Source organism: Eleginops maclovinus, chromosome 18 (assembly GCF_036324505.1).
Source record: "Eleginops maclovinus isolate JMC-PN-2008 ecotype Puerto Natales chromosome 18, JC_Emac_rtc_rv5, whole genome shotgun sequence".
NCBI lineage: Eukaryota > Metazoa > Chordata > Actinopteri > Perciformes > Eleginopidae > Eleginops > Eleginops maclovinus.
In genome coordinates this window covers 12,180,099-12,207,899 of record NC_086366.1, presented here as the reverse complement: position 1 = coordinate 12,207,899, position 27,801 = coordinate 12,180,099, and the positions used below count along the sequence as shown (strand labels likewise).

General features: G+C 39.8%; 1 protein-coding gene across 1 annotated transcript in view; it reads left to right on the top strand.

Annotated features, from left to right (window-relative positions):
- grik4 (glutamate receptor, ionotropic, kainate 4) overlaps positions 1 to 27,801 on the top strand; it is a 252,415-nt gene that overhangs the window by 163,346 nt on the left and 61,268 nt on the right. Inside the window, 3 exon segments of the mRNA XM_063907054.1 lie at positions 11,285 to 11,450; positions 17,868 to 18,046; positions 21,188 to 21,241. Of these exon segments, the coding sequence (XP_063763124.1) occupies positions 11,285 to 11,450; positions 17,868 to 18,046; positions 21,188 to 21,241 (399 nt within the window).

Sequence of the window (27,801 nt, the reverse complement as noted above, 5' to 3'; positions counted from 1 at the left end):
ACGGAATGATACATCGATTAACCGGATGCAGTCTTTTATGAACAAAGTCACTCCTTTGAGAAAACGAATCTCAGCTGAAGGTCCACCTAATTAGCTTTGTCAATGTGTTATTGTTGTTATATTGCTCGATTTTAATGGGACTTTTACTTTATTTATCTATTGTCTTTTTTAATGTTCCTCTGTAAATCGACTTTGAGCACCTGAAGAAGTGCTTATAAAATAAATGTATTATTTTTATTATTATAAAAAACAGCATGCCATCCCTCCATTAGCAGCTTTAGTTGGCTCAGTTGTCATAGAGATAGAGATTTTTAACAAAAACAAGAACATTGGGTCTGTTACCTGTTTAACTGTCCAGATTTTCACTAAACTACCTGCTATAGTTTAATAAACTCCCCTCTTGAAGGGTTATCCGGACAAGTACGGCGGATACAACTCGAGTCACTTTACGAAGTTTTATTGCGCACACATACACAATAAATTCACCCACTGATTAGCCCAACTGTTTCAGCTACACTAGCCCGTTGGTAACGTTAGTTACTTAGTGACATTTAGTTAGGTTGTAAACCTGCAATGCAAACACAAAACAAAACCCAAATTAACCAATGAAATTATACACTCGTTCATATTAACATTAATTCCTCATTTAACCTAGCTTAATTATAGTCACTCACCGACAAGGCGTACCAGTCCTGACCATCAATTGAATGAAAACAACAAAAGGGGGAGGCACCTTGTGACGAGTCGTGCATATACACACACACAGGTCGGAAACCAAGTATGATAACAAAATAAACCTTCATATAACATGAAAGATATTACAGCAATCAGTTACAGTAACCTGGTTTGATTACAATATAAATATAAACATAACTCTTCCTATCACTGATAAATATATATATATATATATATATAAAGCAATAGTTTCCTCTGCTGGAAAGTTCTACATTAATTGTCTTATGCTGAACATGCTACCAAGTCTATTATTTTTTAATAAACCACCTTCCTTTAATCTTCAGTCGATATCACAAACAGCTCCGTCCTTTGTTGCTTTCATTAGCACCTTTTCCTCTTTCTCATTTATTTGTCTTTTTCCCTTTCACCTTACCTGCAGTTTTAACCCATTTTCACCTCTCTTTCTTTGTCCTTCCTATAATATCTGCTATTACTGCCTCACAAGCCTCACTTCTCTTAGCTGTCTGTGTCCTCAATCTCACCTCTTTCTTACTTCTCTCCTTTCTCCTCTTGTTGCTTATTTTTTCTCATTCCACCTCCTCCACATGTTTCATTCCTGTCATTTACCTTCACCAACTTTTTTCTCAGACAGCAAATATAGCTATCTACCAGGTCAAGTTCTGCCACTGTTAAGAAAAAAGTAACTAAATATTATAGTATAATATTATTCAGAAGCCTGTTCCCGCTCTCACCACCTCTTCTTAATCACCCTCCATCATTCTCATGCTGAATCTCTACGTCTGAGTGCGTTCTGGTATTAGTTCTGCTGTGTCTGTCTTGTTCTGCTCTGGGGGTAAGCTTATGGTTCAGCTCTCCTCTGTAATTGGGCTTTAAAACCACTATATGTAAAGTCAAACGCTTTCTAGCCAAAAGCAATATGTTTTGTCAGCAAGTGACATGCCATTGATTAAATAGAGCTGACACTCACAGATGCCTCACTCAACAAATACATGTAATGACATGAAATGTAATGCAAATGAGTCTTTCATTGCTATTTTCATTACAATATGATGTTAGCCCAGAGCTAAATGTCGTTCACGTCCCTACACTCAAGTTTTCATCCAATTTATTATACTCTATTTCTGTGGTCATTAGGATTCATTAGGATCCAAAGAAAGAAGCTATCAAATTTGTCCTCCAGTGTTTTTAAAAGGTACAAAGACCTTCTAAGTTAAGATTCAGTTGGTATTTTAGCTTTATGTATGTGTGTCCTTCTGCCTGTGTCTGTGCTTTGGAAAGTCTTAGGAATTTAGTCGTAGACTCAGGAGGTTTAATGGTAAATGCTCAGTAGTAGTCTCAGAAGTGGAGCTGCATCATCCCTCATACTTTATATCCCTTTTTGGACCTCAGTAAAGCTTTTCAGCCTCAAACTAAAGATAATAAACATTCAGAGCTACTTAATTATAGGTCAGTAGATAGTATATGTCAGTACGTTTTATTTCTAAATAAAAACACGATAAAGTTCATGATTTTATGTTCTGAGGACTTAACAAATGGCTGTGAGGTGTTAAGGGTGCTTTGAATGGTAAACTGATACAGATGCTTCTTAGTGTGGAAAGGATCCCATTGAGAGTGGACGATATGGTAAAGTAAATGAATATATATTTAATGTACTCCCACCCTCTTACTGTGTTGTACTCACCCAAATCTTTTGCTCACGTACATAAACCCCCACATCTAAATCTTTTGGCTACTTAGTCAAATGTCTCTTACAAGACAGAGCATGTTGCATTGGTCTTTAGTTTAATAGAGGTGTTTAATAGATCTTTATTAAGAACCCACCTTTTATTTGATCTATTTTTTTAATTAACTGATGTTAAACAGTTGTTCAGCTTTAATTAAAAACTAAACAATAGGATTGATTGAGCCTCTCCTTTACTCTGCATGCTTACACTGGTTTATGTAATGGTTTTTGCTATGTGGTATATCACGTCTTTTTTTTCCAGAAATTATATATATAGATCTCATAATATTATAACAGCCCAACTAATACTTTTCGTTGAAGAATACACCAATATTTGTGTTTGATCGTATGACATTTTGGTCGTTATGCATTTTGTCAATGAAACAAATACTATTTGATTAAAATAATTAAAAACATGTTGTAAGATTGGTTACTGCTTCTTTTGTGAGACATCTTATGAGCCCTTATTGTTATGTGGTGAACCAACAACCAATGAATTGGAGACATTACTCCCAATATACCTTTGACAAGTCTTTACTGCAATTACTTACTCAGCGCTTATTTGTTTGCATAGGCCAAGTATTTATTGTTGTAAAGATTCTGAGAACACATACATGAATAAACTTGACATGAATAAAGTATCAAAATCGGATCGGACTGTCCTTCAGCAGATATCAGACATTTAATTAAAGATATAAAGGAAATTTTAGTAAAGAATATATAATCATGCACAATATGTTGATAAGGAATCCAATGTGGTGATAGGAGAGCAAAACCTTTTGTACCTACGTCTGCTGCCCAAGTTACAGTAACACAGCATCAGGCTTAAATTGCCACAAAATAATAATGATCTTAATTAAATTCAGATCATGACTTGTTACATATCAGCACCGGCATTCATTTTGTAAGGTTCGTGTCTGTGCATACAAGTGCTCAAATCTGAAAGCACATTTGATTACAAGCATGTGGATGTTAAGCTGAGTGTCACCTTGGGCAGGATTTCTCCGTTTGGTTTTCTTGCTAACAAAACGCAGGTGCTTCTGTCTCTGCCTGATCCTAATTAGTGAAGCACAGCTGTCGTCTGCACTTCTGTTGACCCTTTTCTCACAACACCATTGGTATGTCTTGTCAACACGGCACCGGCAGAAGTGCCATGTGCATATCCAAATCCACTATCCTGTCATCAAGTAGCAGTCTCCTGATTTGATCACTGAGATGAAAGCAACGGAAAACATTGCTCCCAGGTTAGCAGCAAGGAAAATGGATTTCAATTTAGCTGATTGTTGTCATCAAGGGTTGAGAAAGGACTCTGAGCCATGTTACAAAGTTAATTTTCTCTCGTCTTAGTCAGCTGTGTCATGCAGAGGAGTTTTGTCTTTTGTGATAGCAGGTAACACTCAAGTCAGCTGATATTGCTTGTCTTTTTCCGCCAGCTGCACATTGAAATAATTTCTCATCATTTACCTTCTGTGAAGTGAATTCAACAGGAACATCTGAGTCTTTGTTCTCTCCATCAACATGTTTTTGTTCTACTCAAAGGCCAAGACCTAAGTTTGTTTGTAAGTCAAACATTTGGCTAGATTCCCAGAATTAGAAAAAAAAAAAAACCCTTATCTAATCAGAGCTCCCTATAGAAATATTTGAATGCGACATACAAACACATTTTCCATGCTTAATAAACACAGATAGAATTGCAGTCGGGAGAATATGTACTGGTAAATATTACTTCATTTAGCCGGTAGGAGTCTTGAGTCAACCTCCAAAATCAAATTAGTGTGTTCATCTTTTTCTATCCCCACTGCTTGGAATAATACTAGCAAAGCAGGGGAGTTAAAAAAGCAATTCTTTCTTTTTCACGAAGACATTTGCACTGAAATAGGGCAATGGAGTGGGGAACATGCCTCTCTGGAGGAAAGGAACTTTTTCTCTCTGAACTGGCTGATCAATGAGATAGAGATCTCTCGGTCAATGTTCCACTCTCCTAAAAGGCACCATGGGATCGGCTGCCCAATTCATCTTTATCACTGTTCTGCTTCTGCGCTGACCGCAGGGACCTGATGCAAGATCATTACTACCACAAATAGAGATATGGCTTCATGGGCTGAGACTGGGATGACTCGGCGGTCTGGGATGGCGATTGTTGGTTGGGCAGCATTGCCACTCATCTATGGTGTCTCATCTCTCCCCTTTGTCTATACCACATGATTTTCTCTATGCCTTTTCTGAATGCCAACAGCTGGCCTCCCAAATCCCTCATAAAGCTTTTTGGTTCGAAAGGGCATCAGGTAGAGAAAATAGACTACCACCTGCAGTCCTATTTCTCCTGCCACCCTGCAAAACCACCTGTGCCAACTCCACTCTGGCGTTCCAGCCTTGGCATAACACTTGCTGACTGATGGACAATGTCTCCAACAGCATCTGTTCTCTAATGCTCTGTAGCCAACATAATTATATGGCATGCAGTGGGCTACTTCCAGCCAGGCTTCATACTCTGTTCTGCTATTGGTTGCTTTTCTGCAACTGATGATCTTTTGATTAGCTATGTCCACTTTTTTTATCCAGCTCACTGAGACAGGGCCGCTGTCCACTTGGCTGTAGTGCAAAGTGTTTTCAAGGACAGTTCAGTCTCTTTGCCAAGCATGTGTTGTATGCTAATTGATAGCCAGGTCAATGTGCGATAATGTAAATTAGTTGGTTTAAACATGACTGATGGGCAGCGCTAACATTAGCTTTCCAACAACCGCGCCTGTCACGTTTCAAGACCCATAAAAGTGCTGGGATTTTTATTGAAAAGGGTTTTGTTCCACTGTCCCTCTGAGTCCAAGCCAACAGATGTAGTTGCTCATTATGTCTCTGCTCTCCATATGGCACTGCTACACATCCAACTTCCCTACACCGCCCCTTACTCGGACCCCCCCTAGGCAGGCTCCTGTTAAGTTCACAGTGGACAGGAAACAGAATGACTAGGGCATTTGTTAGCTCAACAACCAAAGCAACCCAAGACTTGTTATACTGGACGGAAAGGAAATTAGCTTTCAGTTTCACTCCAGCTCAGAGCAACTGTCTCCTGACGAATGCCTAGTCAGATTTGAAACTAACCTTCTTGAATGCAACCTCGGATTTTCCTTTGAAGAGGGGTTATCAGACGTTATTGTTAAGCTTATACAGAGCCATGACAAGCCCTTTCTGTTTCCAACAAGCAGCCAACAGCACATCAGCCTGCAAGTAGAAAAAGCACTGTTGCATTTTATACCTTGTTTTAATAGCTAATCTAAAAAGATCAGAGTGCATCTCAATGTAATTAAGGCAAGTATATTGTAAGCGCACTATAATTGGGTTGAGATATTTTTGCTGCCATTGAAAGGTGCTTCCTTTTCCTAAACTGATCTGTGTGTGTGTGTGTGTGTGTGTGTGTGTGTGTGTGTGTGTGTGTGTGTCTGTGTGTCTGTGTGTCTGTGTGTGTGCGTTTGCGTGTGTCCGTTTGTGCGCTAGTGCGTGTGTTTTACTTGTGCAAAGCCTGTGTCCTGTGAGAGCTTCCTCATTAAACGCCTGTCAAACTTCTGTCTGCAAACCTGCCAGCCTTTCTGTCACACTGCAGGAAACACACACACATATATACACACACACACACACACACACACACACACACACACACATACAGTATGAACAACCCCACACAGCAGATTCTTTCTCTGTGTCATACACACAGTCTAAAAACACAAGGGACACAGTTGTACCTTTTGTGGTTGGGTTGTACCAAAAATCACAACAACTCCCTTTCTCCAACAAAAAAAAAAACCTTGTCATAACACTAACAATTGTACAAAAGCCAAAAGTAAGAAATAAAACATGATGCATGTTCATCTGGCAAGGTGCTGCTTTAACTACTTAAATACAACAAATACACATTACATACACCTTAGAGGATATTTCGCTTTCCTGATAACTCTCCAACTCTTTAGTGTTTTAGTGTCTGATAAGCTATCAAAGTGGAAAGATCTCTTTTTAAACATTTGGGAGTGTTTTTTATTCTCCAACGTATACCTGAAACAGCCCCTACCAATGCATGCCATTGACTTTTTATTTTTATTCGGGCCTGTTTTTTATCCAAGCAGTTACTTGGTTAAAATTTCCGTCTGCATCCAAGAAAGTTCAAATCCAAGTTGTAGCCATTAAAAAATCATTACAACTTATTTGACTTCCTGTTCTTATAGCAAATAGGTTCTGCATCTTTTAAATAATAAATGAGCGCCACAGTACCCTGCTTTAACTTGAAATTTGTTTGTATCCCACTGAGACCAAGCAATAACAAAGCCAAATGCTGATGCTGTTAGTGAATCCCCTGAAACTGTACGTCTTGAGAAATGAGCCAATAAAGTGGGGAACATAAGACAGATTGCCTTTGACAACAGAATCAAATTTAAAACCACAAAACTCAATGAGACCATTTAATGAGTGCTGATTGCAGCCCTTTCCCAATTCCTCACTCTGTATTTGTGTCTAATATGTGTTTGTATGTTTCCCTCTTCTCCTGTCTGCACACGGTGTCCAAAGTCACAACATCTCGCTCACTTCATTGCTCTCTTATTCTGTCAGTCTTTACTCTAAGTTCCTCCCTCACCCTCTCTCTGTTCCCTCCTTTTTCTGTCTCTCACTTACATTCAGTTTCCCTATCCTCACTCACCTTTTATTCCCCTGGTACATGCCTGTCTTTCTCTCCAGCAGTCACCATCTCATTTATTTCTATTCACACTGAAGCCACCAGATTATTAAAGGCGAAGCGGTTACCTTTGGATTTTTTTTTTTATTTGCAGGAGATATTCCTCCCCTCACAAAGGTGCGATGTAATTAGTTTCACTCCCACACCAATAGTACCACTGCAATGAACAGATGCTTTTTAAGAGATTCTTTCCAACTTTGAATTACGGCATGTTTTCCATTATCTAGCTGACTACATTTCCTCTAGTAATTGTCTGTTAGCCAAATGATGTAGACTCACGAAACGTATCTTTATTTAAATGCTGTCTCTATCAAACACAACATACACAAATTATCTCCATGAAAAGTTCTAATGATGAACGTGTTAGCAAAAAGCCTATTTGAAATCATGCTATCACAGAGCAGCATTCATTATTTAACGTGTTTCTGGCTTGGTGAATGGTGATCCAGTTTTCATTCGTTTTTGTGCTTTGTTTTTGGTTGCCAATTCCTGAGAGAAAGTTCTGGCTATTTATTCAAAGATTGTGCTATTAGGTTCTTCAGCTAATTGCTAACATTATCTACCATGTTGGGCTGGGCAGGTAACACAATGTAGTGTTATCACACGCTTTTGAGATTCAAAAGATGCCTGCTGTGTCTGACAAGAGCAATAAGACTGAAGCAAATGGTTACGTTGTGGCTAAACAAAATTAGCTGAAAGATACTGAATGAAACTGAAGAATTGTTTGACAATTGTCTGTGGGTTTGTGAATACAAATGACCCATTTTACATGACACATAGTCATTAGATCCTTTGTTATTCAAATAAACTGATTAGCGCATCTTAATCAATTACAAAAAACCCACACAAAGAGGGGAATTGCCCAAAACAGTAAATAAAAACTCATAATTTATTATAAGATAGGCCAGTTTGGCATTCAATTGACTCACTAATTAATACCCAGGATAGCTGGCATGGCAAACTTGTGAGTTTCCTGCCGAGCTGCTCTGAAAGTGATGCAGCTGTTCGGCTTGAAGTCTTTGAAGCTGTGCGCTCCAAAGACACATGTAGGAAAGATTTATCTGTTTTTATTTTTTGGGATTAATAGATCAGCAGAGTGACTGATACTAGCTGTTGGTTGCGGATAAGAACTCTGGCAACGACTTTGATGTGTGAAACAACTTGCTGTTAATAATGTGGACATTGATTTTCTCTGCTTTGAGTACCCCTGTTTTAGCTCAAATCTTGATTTATAACACTTTGTCACTCCACCACATGAGGAGGATAGTGACTGCCTCAGTTCATCAACCAATTAATCATATTGCTGCAACAGTGGAAAAATGAGCTGAGGCATGGTGTGTAGATAAAGTCTTATCATCCCATTTTGTTGTTACATTAAACCAAGAGCTTTTTTTTTTGAAAAGCTGTGGATAAAATACAGTGAGGATAATTGTAGAATAAGGTCATTTTCAGTTAGTAAAGTGCTTGTTAATGAAATGTATTCCAGTAAATATATTCTTTTGGAGAATAACCAGGATGTCAAAATAAATACTGTTTTGAGTCAAAGCTACATGCTGGGAAATGTATTAATGATGAATGGACTCTCATAGCCAAGTAATTCCCCCATTTGCTGGTGTTTGTAGCTAAAGGGAGTGTGTGGGTGTCTGGATATGTGTGTGAATATGCGTGATTTTGTGTAAGCTGCTTTCTAAGCTCCCTTCTGCCTCAGATACAGCCTATCGAAGCATGTCAGGTTTCTAAGTGAAAGATGTGGTCAGCACCAGTCTGCAGTGCTGAAATGGAAGGAAAGAACACATGGGTTAAATAGAAAGGAACAGTAAACAATCTGAGGTAAACAAAGAAACATCAGAGTAAGAAACGTGACGTAACAAAAGGTAAAAATGCAACCAGGAAGATGAAGGACACACCTGGAGACTGGCACATTTCCTCAGTCCGATGTATGGTTATCACGTAGGGTTTAGGACGCCTTCAGTGGCCTGAATGGTGCTCCAGAAGAGCCTGTCAGTGGTTGCCGCGCCTCCATCCATCCATCCAGACACCCAGGGACTCTATTTCACCCTGATGGGCAGGGATGGAAAACCAATCGAGGGGATGTGGGTACGAGGAGGAAAGCAATGTATTGGCGCTGGGAACCACAGACAGGCAATCTGCCATGATGAAGAGGCTCCCTTCCCTGTCCCTCTTTTCGGACCCAGCATGTCCTCCCGCATCCCCTTCAAGCCCCACTGCGCTCTACTGCAACGCCTTGGCAGCTGACCAACCCGACACCTGCCACACTTATTTGCACTCTCTGCAGGCCTCGCTGTGAGCCTCGCTGTGAGCCCTGGCAGCATGTATCCGCTCACATCATCACATGGAGAACTGAAGCACAGATGGATTTCATTGGAGGAAAATAGATGGGTGCCATGTTTAAATTGTGTTGACGGTAATTTATGATTTTCCTGAAGTTCAGCAGATCTGTAGTGGGCTCCCGTCCGAATTAGTTGCTGTGCTCAGGAAATGTCCAAGGCTGCAAGGTTAGCTGCCATGTACTTAACCTCCCCTCAGACAGTCTGGGCTAGATATACCTGTAAGTGCAGTAGGGGTGGTATGATCAATTAATTAGAGGCAGCTAAGGAATACAGATATACAGATACAGATACAGCAACAGCAAATATACCCTGTGAAAACACAGCAATCCATCTCACTGAAGATAGTATTCCTCACAATGGCTGGAATAGAAGAATTTTGTATTTATTGATTCTCACTGAAGGCTTGGCTGGCATTCTTTTACTTACTCCTTTGGCCTGATCTTTGCTCCGACTACTGGCTTAACGCGTGCCTTATTATATGCTTCTGCTTTTCAATGTGTTGTTTTTCCCAGCATAATTGTTGCTTTATTCTGCCTCATTTTAAGTGTACTGCTTATTATTGATCTTAGGAGACTCTGATTTTTAGACCTACATGGCAGTCTGTTGTTAACTTTTTAAGTATAGGACTGTGTTACATTATCTCGGGTTTCAATTAGTCCAGCAGCACTTTTACAGCCACTATGAGTTTCAGATTCTGACTCACAGCTTTAAGGGTTTTTGATGCTGTTCACATCCGTTTTGGGTCTATGGTGTGGAGAGATTAAGCTGCTTTACACCCTGTTCTAAAAATGTACAACAATACAGCAGGACAATCATCCTCCATGTGCATACATTACATAACATGTTTAGAGCTGATACTTTATCTCTACATACCCTGGTCATGTTCCACCAACTATTGAATGATTCCAGGAGCATTTCCTTCCATTGCATGCTATTCTTGACCCTGGAAGTTGTCACTTGCACCCAATTGTCCCACCCTTTATTTATTTTAGAAATGCTAATCTATGTAACAAAACGATTAAAAGATACAGCTAAAAGTTTTAAATGTGTTAATAAACAGGAAAGGTTTCTTCACATTAACATATTATATGGTTTTAACATCAGAAATTATTGTTCTTGTTTGTTTGTTATTTAAGTTTAGTTATACCCTGTTCCTGGCACAGGGACTACAGATGCAATTAAGCTTGTAGCTCACTCTGGTATTGCTAAGAAGCTGTGCAAAGCAATGATCTAACAGCACCAATCAAAACAACAACAACAACAACAACATATTAGATGGTTAAATTTGCTGTGATATGTTGGATTATAGAATTGTTACCTGAAACACACAGTTGAGCTGCTCCACTGTGAGCCGGGTGAAGAAATGTTTTGTCACAGAGGGTGAGGGGGTGTTGTACTGAAGTTTTCTCTAACAAGGGCTTGTTCATGTGGGTGGAACCAAAATAATTGTATTTGCTCTACACTTGGAGTCTGCAAAATCTGCTTCAGTGTCACTGAGAAAATGTGTCTTCTGAATATGCACATTGCCTCAGACCCCTGGGTCATCTTGCTTGCAATTTATTTTAAGAGATTGATACCATTTCTACTGAGCTTTTCTTTCTTCTGGCAGCCTTTTTTGCATTGTACTGTTTTTATTCTGCAGTTCAATGTCAAACATTTTTCTTGGTGAGATCTATTGCAGTATATGGTTGTCCTTTCTGCAGATGTCTGCTGCCTTTGTTAACATAAACATGAATTTAAAACTGTGGATGGTTAAAATGCAACAGGAAGTCTGATTTTAGCCTCTCTGTGCAGGTGCCCTATGTCAAGGTGGCTCCAGAGGACATTTTGAAGGTTCAGTTCCCTCGGTTCACCACTCTGGACCTGAGGCCCACCAACACGGACATCAGCCTGGCTGTGGCCGGCCTTCTCACCTTCTTTAACAGCACCACCTCCTGCCTCATCTGTGCACAGGCTGACTGTGAGTACAGCATTCACACCTTCACAACAAAACACACGATCACACATTAGGGGGAGAATCTGCCAACACAGTGCAAACATTTTGTCTAATGTCTGCTATCCTTTAACACATGTTAGCACACATTTGTTTTTCGCACGCCGACTTTGTTCTTACAACGGATGTGTTGCCTATCAACATCTCACCCTGTGACACGCTCCCCTCTGAAGCAGCTGCTGCACTGCTCAGCTAAAACTCCCTCACATCAACATCCCCTGGCTTCTGCATCCAAACTAAATCACATTTATTGCGGGGTCCTTCCTCATTTGCGATGTCATAATGAACCACACATTAATTAATTATATAGCACATTACATTGTGTCATGTGTAATCTGTCTTATACTTTCTATCTTAATGTCATGTTTGCAAGTCTGTGTATACCTTAAAAACACAGCCTACTGATGATCAAAACTCCTCTGTTAGTCGGACTAAAGAGAATCAGGCTTGAGTTTGAAGTTGTATCCAGGAGTGATCTGACCACCTCTTTGTCAAAGGTGCTCATTAGATTCTAAAGCTACTAAACTGAATGACCTTTAAAAAAGCTTGAAGATCTCCTTAAGGGAAGTTATTCTCGTAAATAGAGAGGAAGATTAAACCATAGCCCATTCCCACCCTCTTGTAGTCCAGCGAGCAGTAATTACAACTCCCTAGACAAAGGCACCATGACCCTGAGTGGCACCCGCTAACCTTTTCCCTAATCAGCACAATGCTTTGAAGAAAGGAAATAGACTTGAGACATCAACCATTTCTCAGACTGCCTGGAGATGGCAATGAGCCACTCTGAACCGCCCACCTCCCGTCTATCTCTATTCTCAGTTCTTCTGCCTTTCAGCTTCCTCTTTGACTTTCCTTTTATTCATAACCTTTAGGACAAAATGTGTCACTCAGAATTACATGAATTAAACCGAAATGTTTGTATTTACATTCAGTTAAAGTGAATTCATGCTGTTGTTTTTTTACCCTCATTTCATTCAATTTGCTTGAAGTAACATTTGATTATGTGGAAATTGGTAAATAAATAATTGAATGTACTAAAGGAAAGATATGTATATACATAATCGTAGTTTAAACCGACCTTACTACGAAACCCGTTTGACTGCAAGTATAAAAAATATAGCTCTACTTGTTTTTCCTTCTAGGTGTTTCTGTACCTGTCAGTCATTTTTCCAGTTTCAGGGCAAAGATTCTGTTTCTGTGACATGTATTCCACCGGGAGTTGATTAATACAGCTCCAGTGAGAATAGTGATAGCAAGCAAACCTTTTAGGCACCCTCTGACTTTAATATTAGATAGTTTGGGGAAGAGAAACTCATTTTAACATTAATTTTTTTGTTCCCTCTGCATGTGTGTGGGTGTGCATGTTGGCGGGAAGGTTCTTGTTCTGTGTCCCTGGTCTTAGAGAGTACTGGAAAGGAAATGAAATGAAATGAAATGAGGGGAGATCAGAGTCAGATAGAAGACACTAAGGGGAGTCCAAAACAAGAAAGGATTCGAGAGAGGAGAGGACAAGAGAGGATGTTATTTGGCAGATGTGGCAGGGGTGAAATGTAGTTGTTTGGGGTGAGGAAAGGGAGGAGGCAACCACACTAGAATTATACATTAACGAGAGGGAGACAGTCCAGGAAGTGACGTAGCTGTATTGATTGCACACTCTCATCGTTCATTCAATAGAAAATGCAGCAAATGGAAGCATGTCTGGATTCATGCCTGTGTGTGAGTCTGTGTCTACGTATGTAAAGCTCTGTGTTCAGCAATAGCATCAGCTGAAACCCATTCCACTTTTGGCTCCCCCTCTCTGTAAGTTGGTTGGTTGGCAGCCTGTTGTCCGTAGCTCGTCCACATGTGCCGGCCTCATTAATCACCAAAGTTAGTGGCAGCCTAATAGAGCGTGCCCAATTCATGAATATTTTCCAGCCGTGGCTGAGGATGCAGGAGTGGAGCTGTGCCCAAAGGCACAGTGCACACCAGAACGGACATTAATATAGCTAACATCCACTATTGATAGCAATGTGTGCAGTAGCAACAGCATCACTGTACCTCTGGCTCAGAAAAGCCTCCATGTGGTTGAGTTTGTAGACATACTGGTGGGCCCACATGTTGTGTGGTTGAGGCCTTCGGTTAATGAAAAGAGACACGTGTTAAAATGCACGCACAGGACTCCCATGCATGCTGTTTCTGCTCTCACTCACACTGCACAACAGCAGAATACTTTCATTAGTGAGGTGATTGGCGCAGCTGTCAGTTAGCTGAAAGAGAACATCCCATACACTCTGAAATGTTGACTAGAACTGCACTGCAGGTACATTGAATTTCTAAGTTCAACAAAACAGTAGGCCACACATGCTTGCAGAGCATTTTTTTCTCTTTCAATAGGCACAGTTTGAGAGCAAGGTTTGCCATTTCAACTCACAGCATCGCTCCACTGCAGCAAGATTAGGAAACGAAACTTACTTGGATCATGGTTTCACTTTAATCTTTTAGTTTTGTATTTTATTCATAGATAGTGATATGCTGTCGCTGTCATCTAATTGCATTTTTCCATGCTCGTGCTGACCCACTGTATCTACTTTATTAACTTGTAATCAGTGTTAATCATGTGGAAGAGACACCTCAATGACTTGTGATCAGCACTGTATCACTGGTGTTAGGATGACGAGAACATAGTAATTGCAGAGGATGCTCTTAATACTACATAATTACTTTTATAATTGTTATTATGTCGTGGCCACTAATGATCATGATGTGAAAAGCATTGATGTAGGTATTCAAATTGATGGTGCTGATGGTGCAAGAAGCAGCAGCACTTTGTAGTTTCAAAAGCTTCCCATTGAATAGATGAAGGGCAGTGGGCGTACCTGCTGCTTTTCAAAGATAAAAGTTATCGACCCATAAAATAAACATTTGGGATTTGTGGAAAGTGGGCAGGGTTTGTGTGCATAATTGCAAACACGTAGTATATTCTATGCTGGAGTAAAACGTTTTGATGTGTTTTCTTAACATTTTTTTGGAAGGTATTGGGTCTGATTTCTCACCAGCGGAAATGCAATATGAACATTTCAATCAAAAGACACATCGAGAGGCATCTCCTGAAAATGATGTATGCTATTCCATATATGATGTGTTGTGACTATCACCAGTTTTTACAGAAAATTAGGAAAGGAAAATACAAAATTATGTGTTTTTCCATTCACTAGGGTTATGTGAGTATCAGGAATTGGGTGCTTCAAGATAAACAGCTGGTGGAGCTAATTGCCCAGTCAGGAGCCATTAAACCCTTGGAGAAGGACAAGGCACAACAACAAATGAAAGGAGAGCCAGTCAAAACTAAAACACTGTAAACATTGTCTCCTCATCTAGCCTTTTCAGTTACATACTTCTTTCACACAGTCTGGTTTCATTGCACTGAACATTTAGCTTTTTTATAAATACAACAACCTGTAAAACGCTGATGCACTTTCTTTTGATGAGGTTTTTCCTGGATTTGTGGCATTTAAAATCAAAATGCCCCTTAAAACAGGTGTATAAAAATACTGGGTTCAAATCCAGCATGGCCCTTTCATCCTTACCTCTCCTTTTAAGACAAAATAAAAAGCCATAAACTTCAAATAAAGAAGTATCCCTTGTGAAACACTCATGGGGCATTTATTCAACAAAACATGTGAACCTGAACTCTGCTATCTTGCCTTTTGCTATTTCTCTTTTTTTCCCGCAATTGACCGCTTACACTCACCACACGGTAATATCAAGCTCAAGTTGAAATACCTACGAGAAAAGTTTTGCAAGGATAAGGTATTTGCACCGCACAAAGAATGAATATTAATTCTGTTTGCAAAGTAATCAGGAACTGTAACTGCACATTAGATCAGCCCCATCACCGTGGGACAGGTGGATTATGGTCATTATTGATGTTTGTACTTTTATGGTTATTTGGGTTAATGGGAAGGGGAATAATCCCTGACATACGTTGACTGTTAAAAAAACATGATCTTGCACACAACATTTTAAAGTGATGCCGTAAAACAAGGTCTTCCTCTGCTGAGGGCTAAATGATAAGTCATCATAATGTATGGCTGTCATTGAGCATTTTGGGACTGCATTTATTGCTTCTTCTGAGACTGAAAATTACACCATATTGTAAATTATTCACATACACCATCAAGGAATAAATATTCAGCTGCTATAATGTATTCAAAGGTTAATGTGTTTCTACTGCTCCTCTGTGTGCTTTCTTTGGGTTACTTTTTGTCCCCGCAAAAGCACTGTCCGTTGTGTGTGTGCATGCATGCGTGTGTGTGGTGAGAGTATGTAAATGGTAAATAAGTGGTGGTGGCCTGATTTGGATGTCAGCTCTCACCTTTATTTTTGGGCCTGAGTGAGAATTCGAGCCATTTGTCATTATTGCAAACAAGTTAGTGTGTTAACAAGCACACAAATTAATCCATAAACACCTTGACATTTTCTCTTTGACATATTTCATTCTCTAGATTCAATTTAAATTGGATTACACAAAACTAGGTTGCAAATCACAACTCTGACTCTGATCTTAAAGTTATGATCCTTAAAGATTCACTTAACGCCAGCTCTGACTGGTGTTGACAAAGAGGTCCTTGAGTAGATCTGTGACCAACAGTGATGTGAACCAGTGTAAATTACAGCAGCAAGGACCCCTAACGGTTCTATGAATCTGTTTTTGTATCTTCATTCCTGCCAGTGGATTCACACTTTCCCACTGATCTTGAGGTGGCAGTTACAGTGTGTCCAAGAAACACACTAATGAGGCAGACATGTCAGGAAATATTGCAAGACCGTTAATTTGAAGGTAAATAATACAGGATTTAAAGTTTGTAAAGAACAGTCTTGAAATCAAAAATAATTTAGGAGGAAGGAAATATATTCAACCTGTTTCTAAGCCTCAAGGATACAAACAATGCGATTAGGTGTGTATGTAAACATAACTTAACATCAAGCATTTCTTGCCTGCAAAGTCATTCATTCAGCTTCACAACTCCCCTTTAGATCCGATGCAGCCAGCACTAAAATGAACTTTTTTGTGTGTCCCTTTTTATTTTAGCAAAAATCTGTGTATGTGCTATTTGGCAAGTTATATTTATTAGAGGCTCTAAAGTCTAGTGTCTAATGAACAAGAAACAGCAAGAAGCCAAAGAAAGCGGCTGCAGGAGGTAGGCAAGGAGGGCGATTTAGCAGAAGCTATTTCAAGCTCATCAAAGTTATTCGGCGTTATACTACAGAGGAAGCCGATCTGACAGGTCGGAGCCACAGCCAGGCGAGCGAGGAGCAGACACGAGTGATGTCTCATGTGTGCACAGACGCAGGTAGCCAGCTACAGGAAGACAAACACAAACGATGATATACTGCCGTACAGACAGGATGAGAGACAGGCAGTAACTGAGACATAATTATAGAAGCCATTAGACATGATTCTGGTGTCTGGGGCAGGACTGTAGCGTGTGGTAATGTACTGTGGAGAAGCTTAAAGAGTCAGCTTTATAACTTTAAATTGTTGCCGCAGAATTGGTCCCCATGTGACAGATGATCTACTCTGCTGTTGCCATGGCAAAAATCACTGTTTAAAGATGTTGACGCCTAAGTCTAGAGTGCCTTTTTGTTATATCAGGTCGGGGCGAAGATAATGCAACTCCTTCCCTGCAGAGATACATCCTTCTCATATTCTCCTTGCCAATATCTAGAAACATTATACGAGTGTGATTAAATCGGCCAAATTGACCATCACACATACATGCCATGGTTTATTATTTCTCTCAGCGACTCATTATTCATGTTGTGTTTTTACTGACACACCTGACAGATTAGTCGCCTATATGAATAAATGAGTCCCATAACCTCTCAGGGTCTTCTTATTTATGTATGCCGAGTGACTTTTAAAATGCAACTGGGAAGGCTTTGATTAAGTCAGCAATGCTTTAATTAGGGCAAGTACCACTTACCCCCCAGGGTCGAATGGTCTCCTACGATGGGATCGCATGCAAGAGAAGCTGATGGAAACGTCCCTTTGTGTTGATGGCTTCACAATAATTAATAAAGAAATCAGTGCACGTGTTCTGCATGGTAAATGTTGTATGGATTCATTGTTGTGAAATGTGGTGGGAAAAAAAACACTAGGTACAGTACATTAATTTCTAGTGATCGACATTGTATGCATATTAGTGCATACTGCATTCACAATACCAACCATGTACTGTAACTTCATTTTGACTCCTTAACTTTTTGACTATTTTACCTGATATAAGAAAAAAAGTGATATTATACACTATAATACCTCACTTCATATCCTTGGGAGAGTCTTCCCTTTATTTCAAGTAACCCTCTTATGTGTTTTTTCTGCGTGTGTCTTACCGGCAGGCTTATTGAACCTGGAGCAGCTCCTTAGGCAGTTCCTCATCTCCAAGGAGACATTGTCAGTGCGCATGCTTGATGACAGCAACGACCCGACCCCGCTCCTGAAGGAGATACGAGATGACAAGACTGCCACTATTATCGTCGATGCCAACGCCACCATGTCACATATCATCTTGGAACGGGTTAGTATGGTTCACATGATGGTTGTGTTATTTATGCACTGATAACTTGCTTTTATTCCATCTCTCCAATCTTTGCTTTATACAGATAGACTATTCCCAAGATGCACATTTATTTAACTTTCATTTACCCCAAAAAGGAAAAGTAGCTGAAGAACGCCGGTGGCAAAAAGGTTTCAGGGCTAAAAACTATTGTATATGTGGAGAGTGATTTCTGAAACTGTAAGAAGAAGTTGGTTTGGTTTCATCTGTAAAAGTTTGTATTCCCCACATAAATAGTGTGCAGTACTTATAGAAATAGAAATACTTTTCTCCGCAGTAATCCATTTGCTCTCTTGAATGAGAACACGGATTACGTGGATTAATGCACTTTTGGCTGTGGACATTTAAAAGACAGAGTTACAGAATCTATAGTCTGCTCCAAAATAAAAACCCAAGGAATTAAGGCTAACTTGTCAAACAAACCTTTCACACCAAATTATATGGCATTAAATCAAGTTGCATCCCAATGATTCACCTTCCATAAGTGAACATTTGGCACAGTTAAGTGGATTACAGTGAATAAAGAGAGAACCATAAAACAAAAGAGGCCCCTTTGGTTACTTTCTAAAACTGTGCTTGTTTTGGATTTTTTTTTTAAAGCTGTAGCAAATCAGGACTTTCTGATTCATTATCTATCTACTGTGAAATCTTTAGTGAGGAGTATTTTTGTGCGTAGCATAACAATTTTACCTGTATGAGTTAATGGCACATACATATAATTAACGTCACAGGACATTAAAAACCTTGGACACTTTGAAGTCAACACAAGATGAAGCTCCCCCTGATTGGTGACTTGTGTTTGTAAAGAGCCTTAATGGCATCAATTGGGCAATCCGAGGAAGCTAGAGTGTTTGGCAACAGCATATGGCCTCTCTGTGATTAATACACACCTCCATTATTTCTAGAAGACGATGGATGGATGGCTAAAGTGGACGTGACAGTAACTGCAGACAGAAGGGGGGAGGTTTCTTTCGCTTCTCCTTCATTCTCTCAGTTATAGACTCAGTCTCACAGTAGACCTCAGTCTCCATCTCTCACCTCGATCAAGCTCATTCAGGCCGCCATCAGTGGTCATCCAAGTCACCATGGCAACCCTGGCAACCCTGGGCCACAGAGCAGCAGGAGTCCACAGTGGGATGTCTTTCTTTCTTTTTCTCTTCCTCAGTTCCCATTATCCCTCTGTCTGTGTCTTCACTATCAACATGGAGTGGTTGTCATTCTCACTCTTTGCCTGTGAGAAGACTATTTCACTTTGTTTCTTCACACCTCGCCCTTCGTGTGGTCTTGTACACCCCATCCCTGTGTCTCTCACTCTTTTGTCTTCTTTTTGTGTCACGCTGCCTGTCACAAGGCAATCCTGAAGTGGGGTGGTGGAAAGTTGGCAGTCCTGTCTCTCGTGGAGTGCCTAGTTGCCATCCATATCAAAGCTGTGCTCCGGCGTAGATGGTGATAAGAATGCCAAGCTGCTCTAGAGGGACGGAATCGCCCTTTGTCATGCAAGATATTTCCCATTATTTGTCTGTTTACATCTTGCATCGTACAGTTTCTCACTCTCTGAGGATTTTGCATTCTGAGGGGTTTAGGTCAGCCGTGTTAGCATTCTGAATGTAATCTCGTTTATTCAGCTCTCCACTGCTGTGCACAGCTTTACAAAACCAGAGTAGGATAGATAGGGAGCCCAGTATACCGGGGCAGTGCAAACTGCGTGCACTCTGACCAAAAGCTGAAGTAGAACAGAGATCCCGAAGTGGGGTGAAAAAAGGCAAAGAAGCTTACTTTAAATGCAATGAAAGGAAACCAAAGGATATTTTTCATCAGCTGCTTGTTTCGTCTTCTGATGTTGGCAGCAGGAAAATGCGATTTAGGTTATAATGTCCTTTTTTCTTTGGACTGGTTATAAAGACATTAATCACCCAAGTAACAGAAGCAGTGTGTTTGAAAAATTACTTCCTGCATGAAGTAGTGTTTAAAAATATTTATCACCTCTGCCATTAGCAAGCTTTACTGGCTCTGTGTAACACTTCAAGGCAGATGCTCAAAACACTAAACCTGAAGCAGAATAATTAAATTACATAGTAATCATGCTAGTGATTTTAGCGTGCTAAATATGCTCCAAGGAGGAAGCTTTAAAAAGAAATGATGGGAGGTCATTCAGAGTTTAAGAATGACATTTGTGTTTGGTTGATTTTGCTATATAAGTTGAGCTTTTCTTCCTCTTTGTGTTTTATTATTTATTCTCCTGCAGAACAATTAAGTTGAATATTCAACAGCTGAGTGATTTCCACATCCTATGGCATTCAAACACCAACACAGAGGTTTCATTTCTTGCAGATAAATATGATGCTACACAACCTTGGAATAATGTTAGTCTTTCAACTTCTTATTATGGAAATATGTAAATTTCAGCGAGTTGTAGAAAATACACTTTCTGTGAAGCGACGCAGAAGGGACATGAAGATTAATACATGCTCACAAAGAATTCCACTCAGGGTTGAATGATGTATAATAAAAAAATGTTTGTACAAAGAGGACGTTCTTTAAAAAAGGTTTGGTTTGATGTATATATATATATCTCCTTGACATTTATTGATTTAATCATAATGTGCATCACATCATGATTAAACAGAAGCCTATAGCTCGATAATTTTTCTCTTTCGCTAATGACTTTAATGAAATGAAACAATGAAAAGTTCACCCTGTCCTTCACAACTACTCCTCACTGTGACTTTGATTTAATGAAATTGTAAGACGGAATGCCATGCAGCATACTAATGCACTTCAGAAATTAATTGCTCCATTGAGAGCCGTCGTCAGATAAGAATGTGTCTTGTCTTATCTAGATGTGGATTTGATCTGTCTGCTGCAGAGTGGAGCTTGAGTTACACTGAATCACTGACCTCTCAACTTCTCTCCCCGCCCCTTTATTCTCGACTCTCTCTGCTGCTGTTTTGTTCTCCCGCTGCCTGCTCCGTTTCTCTGACCTCCACCATTTTGTTCAAACTACAATCAACGTATTCCCTGTTTTGTGCCTTTTGTATCTTCTATCTCTTACGTTTGCCTTTTATCTCTTACCTCCTGTCCCTCTTGTCTTTTGTTCTGCAGGCATCAGAGCTGGGGATGCTGTCAGTCTACTACACTTACATCTTCACCTCACTGGTAAGGAAACGGGGGATAGTGTGGGTGTCTAGAGGCAACATAGATTTCACACCTGCAGGAGCACATCAGTAGTCCAATGCTGTGATCCTGTAGTGTATTAAAATAGTACACTTTAATTGGTGCTCCTCACTTGAGTGATTGATTGAATAGATATAGTTAGGCAGGCAGGAGCTAAGACAGAGGAATTATAGCATAGCTTCATTATAGCATAGAAGATTTTCTCCTTCACTGCTTGTGACTTCAAATTAGAGACGTACTGAGTGTGGTGGCTGTAATGGCTCCAGTCACTGCTCATTGTGTCTCTTCGGTTGAAGTGCACTCCTGGCCCCAAAAAGTGCATAATAATGATTATTGTGATTGCTACTTGTACTATCGTTGTTGTTGCTGCTGCAGTTATTCATCTTATAATGATTGTGGGAATCCTGCCAAGCTCCCATTGAATGAGTGATGAAGTCATCGTCCTCAGAGTCTACATTCATTTCTGTCAAGGAGTTGAGGAAGAGCTCCAAACATCATTCCTCTCCTTCGCCCTCCTTCTTCTCTGTCTTTGTTTATGTTTTGGAATCCATCTACCCTTTTTGTTTCACATTTAGAGGAATTCTTTCTATAGTGCCCATAGACTGATTCCTACTAAGTAAGATAAGAGGTACTTCATTGATCCCAAATCCCAATACTGATCTAATCCCATTGCATGACATATTGTTGTGAGCACAGCTGCTTTAATCTAGGTGTTAACTGTGGTAAGTAAAACCTAATGTAGCTTGATAAGCGATTCTTTGTTGAGGATGTTGCTCATAGTCTTCACTGGTAAAACACTCAAGAGAGAGAGGCAGCTACAGTAATTGTTAACTCTGCAAAGATGCTTTCAAAAGCCAACAGCTGAATCACTGTGAAATGTCTAACAGCTATTTCTTAAATGCTTTTTCTCCAGGTGGTGCATACAAAAGTCACCTTTGTGCCTTTTATCAAGTTTTTGAGCACTATAAAGATGTTTGATGAAATCATTTCTGGGGCCGGGAAGCAAGTATGTGTTTTTCTTGCAAGGTCAAAATGTTAACTTATTATTTGCGGGTATTATCTGACAGATATTGGTGCCAAAAGTATCCCAACTACAACTTTTAGTGTGGCTGCATTTCACTGCAGAATCGTAAAGTTTGTAGCTTGCTATTCTTTAAGGGGATGACCACAACTTTCCAAAGACATTGCATAGCAGCTAAAAGTAGATTGTATAAAGTAAAAGTGATTTACACATTTTTTATATAATCTATCTGATGTAGACTGGTGACGGACCAGTTTGAAATGAGTTACGGCTGCTCAAAAGGTCTGTGCACGTCCATGCTGGAAATTAAAGGGATTGACCCCACACTTGAGAGTAATGGAGTTTAGGAACATAGATACTAGAGGATCAGAGGGAGTTATAGTAAGATCATAAAGACAGGAGCTTGGAGAAAATGTTTTGCAATAGTAAACTTACTAGATAGTAGCTCCCTAATGGAAATTAATGAGATTCGCAACACTCTAATAGCACTGTAGAGATGATTCATATCAAGCTGATCTATGACTCATTAAGAGTGGGCTGCTGCCATCTTCATGTTTTCCTCTGCAGCCCTTAACATAGTCACTTATCCTTTTGTATCTTTCCTCCCTTGCTTTAACCTGCTAGTCTTTGCTCTTCTGTGTATAGCACTGAATATGGTCCATCATCCCTCTGCCCTGATGTCTGAGGGAGGGCGCAGCATAACACACAGATTCATTGTAGATACTAGATGATGACTCTACTGCCCCTCCAGCTAATATTACCAACATTTTCTTAAAACCCTCTTATTGGTCAGTGACGGCATCGTTAATAGCTTCAGTTCACATCCATGTAATGGTCGAAAGTGCCCCCTCGGCCACCTGAAACATAATACAGAAGCTGTGAGCTGAAAAATATTATTTTCGCCGTTTTCTCTTTAGTTGTCATGATTCATCCTATTTATTCAGTTTTTAAATGGCTTTGCTGCATCGTGCCTACCACAGATGCATAAAATGCACAAAAGAAGGTAGGATAGGAGGTTTATTTGTTATTTTTTACCACTGTTCAGTTAATTATTTTTCATTTTACAGACTCACTGTGATAATACATCCCCTAAAATGGCAATAATACAATGAATGCTTGGGTTGCTTTTTCCTCCTCACATTTTTATGTGACTGTCCTGTCCAGAAAAATGACAGCATTGGTCATTAGTTCGAAGACCCTAAAACCAGCCGGAACATTCGGTGCCAAGCAGGACATAATGTACCATGTAGAGTGACAACGGCTTCCTGATTTCAGACAGGGGAAGTTTTAGCTGGCTATATAACTAAGACAATAAATTGTATCTTGCAAAAACACTAAAAGACTGACGCCAAACAAGTGAGAACTCCAGTTCCAGAACAGAAACAGCATTGTTCTTATAAAGGTAGTTAACTATAAGTATATGGAAAAAAGAAAAGCAAAGAGATTGATACTCAATTCTTTTTATTTTCCCAGTTACAAGAGAAAAGGTTGAAAGGGTTGATCATTTAGCTAGCTACTGTAGCTGGACATGCTAAGGTTTGCAGCTTTCTTAAAGCAACTGCTATAGAGGGATTAAATTCATATTGGAAATGGATTGAAAGAAATGGAGTATATATTTTAAAGCTTATTCTTTAAGTTTAGTTTTTTCTATTTAGGATTTGTTCAACGTCATTGAAGTTGTATTAAGATATATTCGTATTGAAGTTATATTTAAAGAAATTGTAACACCTTCCTTGAAGCCAGATGAATTATAAAGGTCATTGATTGTTCTATAGGTGTGTGCAATGTTATGGTAGAGGGTGTTTCGGTCGAGATATTTTCAGTATCTCAGGGAGCAAATGACATTTCTGAAGTCTATTTAAAGTTCACACGTATCACTCACTCCCTCACCCTTTCCCCTGAAAAGGTTTTACATCAGGAACCCTGTGACCTATCAATTTAACTTCTTAGCTACAAGTCTTTAAAAACAGGGATTACTTTTCACTTTATTGGATACATGCTGTGGGGCAATTATTCACCTCTTAAAAAAAATATGAGACATTGATTTATTTATGTCTGTGAGAAAAAAGCAGAGGGCAGCTAAAGGCACATGTTTTTCTCACTCTTATAATATAACACGCAGTGTATGAAACATAGACGGCAGTAATTCGATGATATGTTTTGTGTTAACTGTACGTTTTTTGTGCTTTAACATAATTTGGACTTAATGAGGCTTCATACAGTTTTCTGCGCTGAGAATTAAAGTGTTGTTCAAGTTATAGCCAGCTTTTCAAGATACTAACGTTTCCTCGGTTATAGACAGTGTGAAAAGAGAGTGAGACGGATCATACAAAGTGATGTGCAGACCTTTAGTCTTCACTCTGCTGTCGCTCAGAACACTTTTGGGAGATGTATTTGAAAGTGCCAAAAGGTGCATTGCTCATGATTTCCTTATGATGTGAGCTTTCATAAATGTGAATTATGCTGTCACTAATTTAGATGACTGTTTGTGAAGATTTACCTACCACAGCCTCTTTTTAACTTGATACAGAATTGGTTCCAAGACGACCATAATTCACCTGCATCCCTTTGCGTCTTTTGTCATAGAAAATACGGATATATATTTGAGCCTGTGTGGACAGAGGGTTTGCCCCTTTCATGACAACTTATCAGCACCTAATTAAACACGGACAGTTTGAGGTTCAGATCAGAGTCACTGATCATTTAGATCAACGTGTCTTGAATGGGAACATTCATTGTGTACTCCGATCAAAGGAGCACTGAATGCAATCTAAGCAAATTGGTGTCAAGAGTGTTCAGTCTAGCTGTGGTTATAATTACATGATGGAACAAGTGAGACTTAACCTCAAGGTTTGCAATTTAGGGAATATTAGATACTATCATCAATGCTGATTTTGGGCTCAGCTTCTTCTATGCATGATATTTCTGATAAATAGTACCAATTGTCTGCCAGAGGAAGAAAAAAGAAACCTCCCTCAAGCTTAAAAATACCTTTGCCGAAATGGGTATAACAACTTACACAATGCTCAAATACATACCATAAAAATCTCAGATCAGTTTTCCCTGTCCTCCCTCTTCCTCTGAATCTTACACAGCTGTTAACCATTGACATGATATTTTCAAATAGTCTAAATAAAGAAGTGCAGGACTTTCAAAAAGATCAAAAACACTCCACAAGGGAAAGCATGTCAGTCCTGTTTTACTAAGGACGACACATTGGCAACAGTTTCTGTTAACACCAAACGCTTCAGAGCCATTTAAAAGATCAGACAAACTTATGATTAGACTTAATATACGTAAAACTTAAATAAAGCATATCGTTTTGATGATTTTCTGAAGAATTTTAAGTGGAAACTAGTAATAATAAATAATGCATCCTTACTAAAAGTGATGATATGTACATGGTCTTTTTAAAAGGGGCAAGATTAACTATGCATGATTAATATTAGATAACATATTTGGGATTCAATTTTGAAAAAAGACACTTTCACCTCATATTATTGCTTCTTTTTTTAAATGTAGTTATTGTTTGGGGGCTTTTTGCCTTTAATCGGATAGGACAGTAGAGTGTGACAGGAAAGTGGGAGAAAAAGTCAGGGTGGGATCCGGAAAAGACCACGGGTCGGGAATCGAACACAGGTGGGCGTACGGTGCAGGTGCCCAGGCCATTTGCGCCACAGCAGGGGCCATATTATTGCTTTTGTTACACAATTACAATGCCATTTGCAATCTTAATGTGTTGCTATGAAATTCCACAATCACCTCCTATTTGTTATGGTTTATGAATATTAATTAAACTTATACATTCCTTTCTTTCTGCTTCTCCTCCCTTCTCTTCCTTGTCTCCTCCTATTTTCTCTAACCGTTCCTTTCTTCTGTCTCCCCCTCTGCTGACACTTCATTTATCTCTGGTCCTGACATCCCTGACTAACGATCTGCCAGACTGCTCCCTTGCCTAATCTGTTTCCCCTGACTCATCTCAAGACGCTCATCAGCGTTCTCGCGCAGCTACCCGTCTACAGTCAGGGTTTTTGTCATGCCCACTTATGGATCTGAATGCTTTCAGTCTTCATTCCAGTTGTTTGTTTATCCTGTTATATGTTGATGGTATTAATCTGGAGTGAGCAGTTGGGGGAAGAAAAAGAGATGCTCCTTTTCCCCCAAGCAAACCATTTAGGTTCTCTCTCTAATGCTTTACCTTTTTATGCATGTTGTGTGTTTGCGTTTGTTATTCATGTACTGCAGCAGTCCCTTTATTACTTTGGTATCTATGGAGAAGATGGATGGTTGAGAATAGCAATTTATTGACCATCATTAGAGCTAATGATCTTCAGTGGACGCTGCCTGGGGCAAGGAGAGATTATTTTCTGTTTGCCTGTCCCTTCATTAAAAGCCATATGATTCAGATAGCTTTGCCTCGTAGCAGTCTTTAAAACCTGCTGCATGTTCTTCGCTACATGATTACTTTATAGTCTGTGATTTCCAAGGGACTGGTCCTGGCTAATGTTGTGGCTCATCCAGAAGCAAGTGTTGGTGCTGATCAGAATTAGAAGCGCAGGTGATGGGGAGGAAAATAAGCACACAGGGCATAACTCAGATTGTATCAAACATTGTTTCTTTTATTCGCTCTGTTAAAAGCTCCTAGTTCAAGACTATTTTCTTCTCTCCCAATTAAGTCCACTTAATACCAGCCGTTAATATCCAAGGCTTTAATTGCAAGATCTAACAGACATGTTGGCCCTTGGGTAACAGTGAACAGAGAGATTAAAACAAAAACAAGCTTCCAGGAAGAGCAAAGAAACTGAACAGCTCCGCAGGGCTTTTACAGCTTCTCTCTGTAAGGTAGCCGACAACCTGCAGCTTTCTCAGCTTTTACTTAATATGACACTCACATGAGAGCCGCACACATTTGCTCATTTGATAGATGCATGCACACAAAGAATCAAACCGACAGCATACACAAGAGAGTCACACACAAGTTAGCACTCAGTCCCTGCTCCACGGCTTCCATCTAAGTGATTTGTATCCCGCGATCCAAGCTACTCTGCAGGATTGAATAAATCACACCAAGTTGGCAGTGACTCATCATATGTTGACGGGATGCCTGATGTCATTTGAAGGTTAGGTGAGCACGGGATCGGGCTAAGCAGTGCCTGGCATGGCACACTATCTCTTTGTGATGTCATTTGGAGTCTTGATGAAAGCATGCAGGCTCTTTCTCACAAACCAACAACCTCGCATCCAATCAAAACAGTCAAAAACCCTCTTTGACACACGGTGCCGGCTGACATATTATCCCTCTCTGCAAAGCGGGGGCCATCAGTTCAACCTCCACCCCACCCCTTCATCTGTTTGTTTTGTTCTTCATGTTCCATTTCCCCTCCACACACCCGTGATCCCTCTTCACTGCACTGATTGTCATGCATCTGTGCCCGAAGAGCTGCCAACACTTCCTGACTGTCACACATACATACACACGCATTTGAATGATAAGACTTAAATGAATAAACTTGTGTAACGT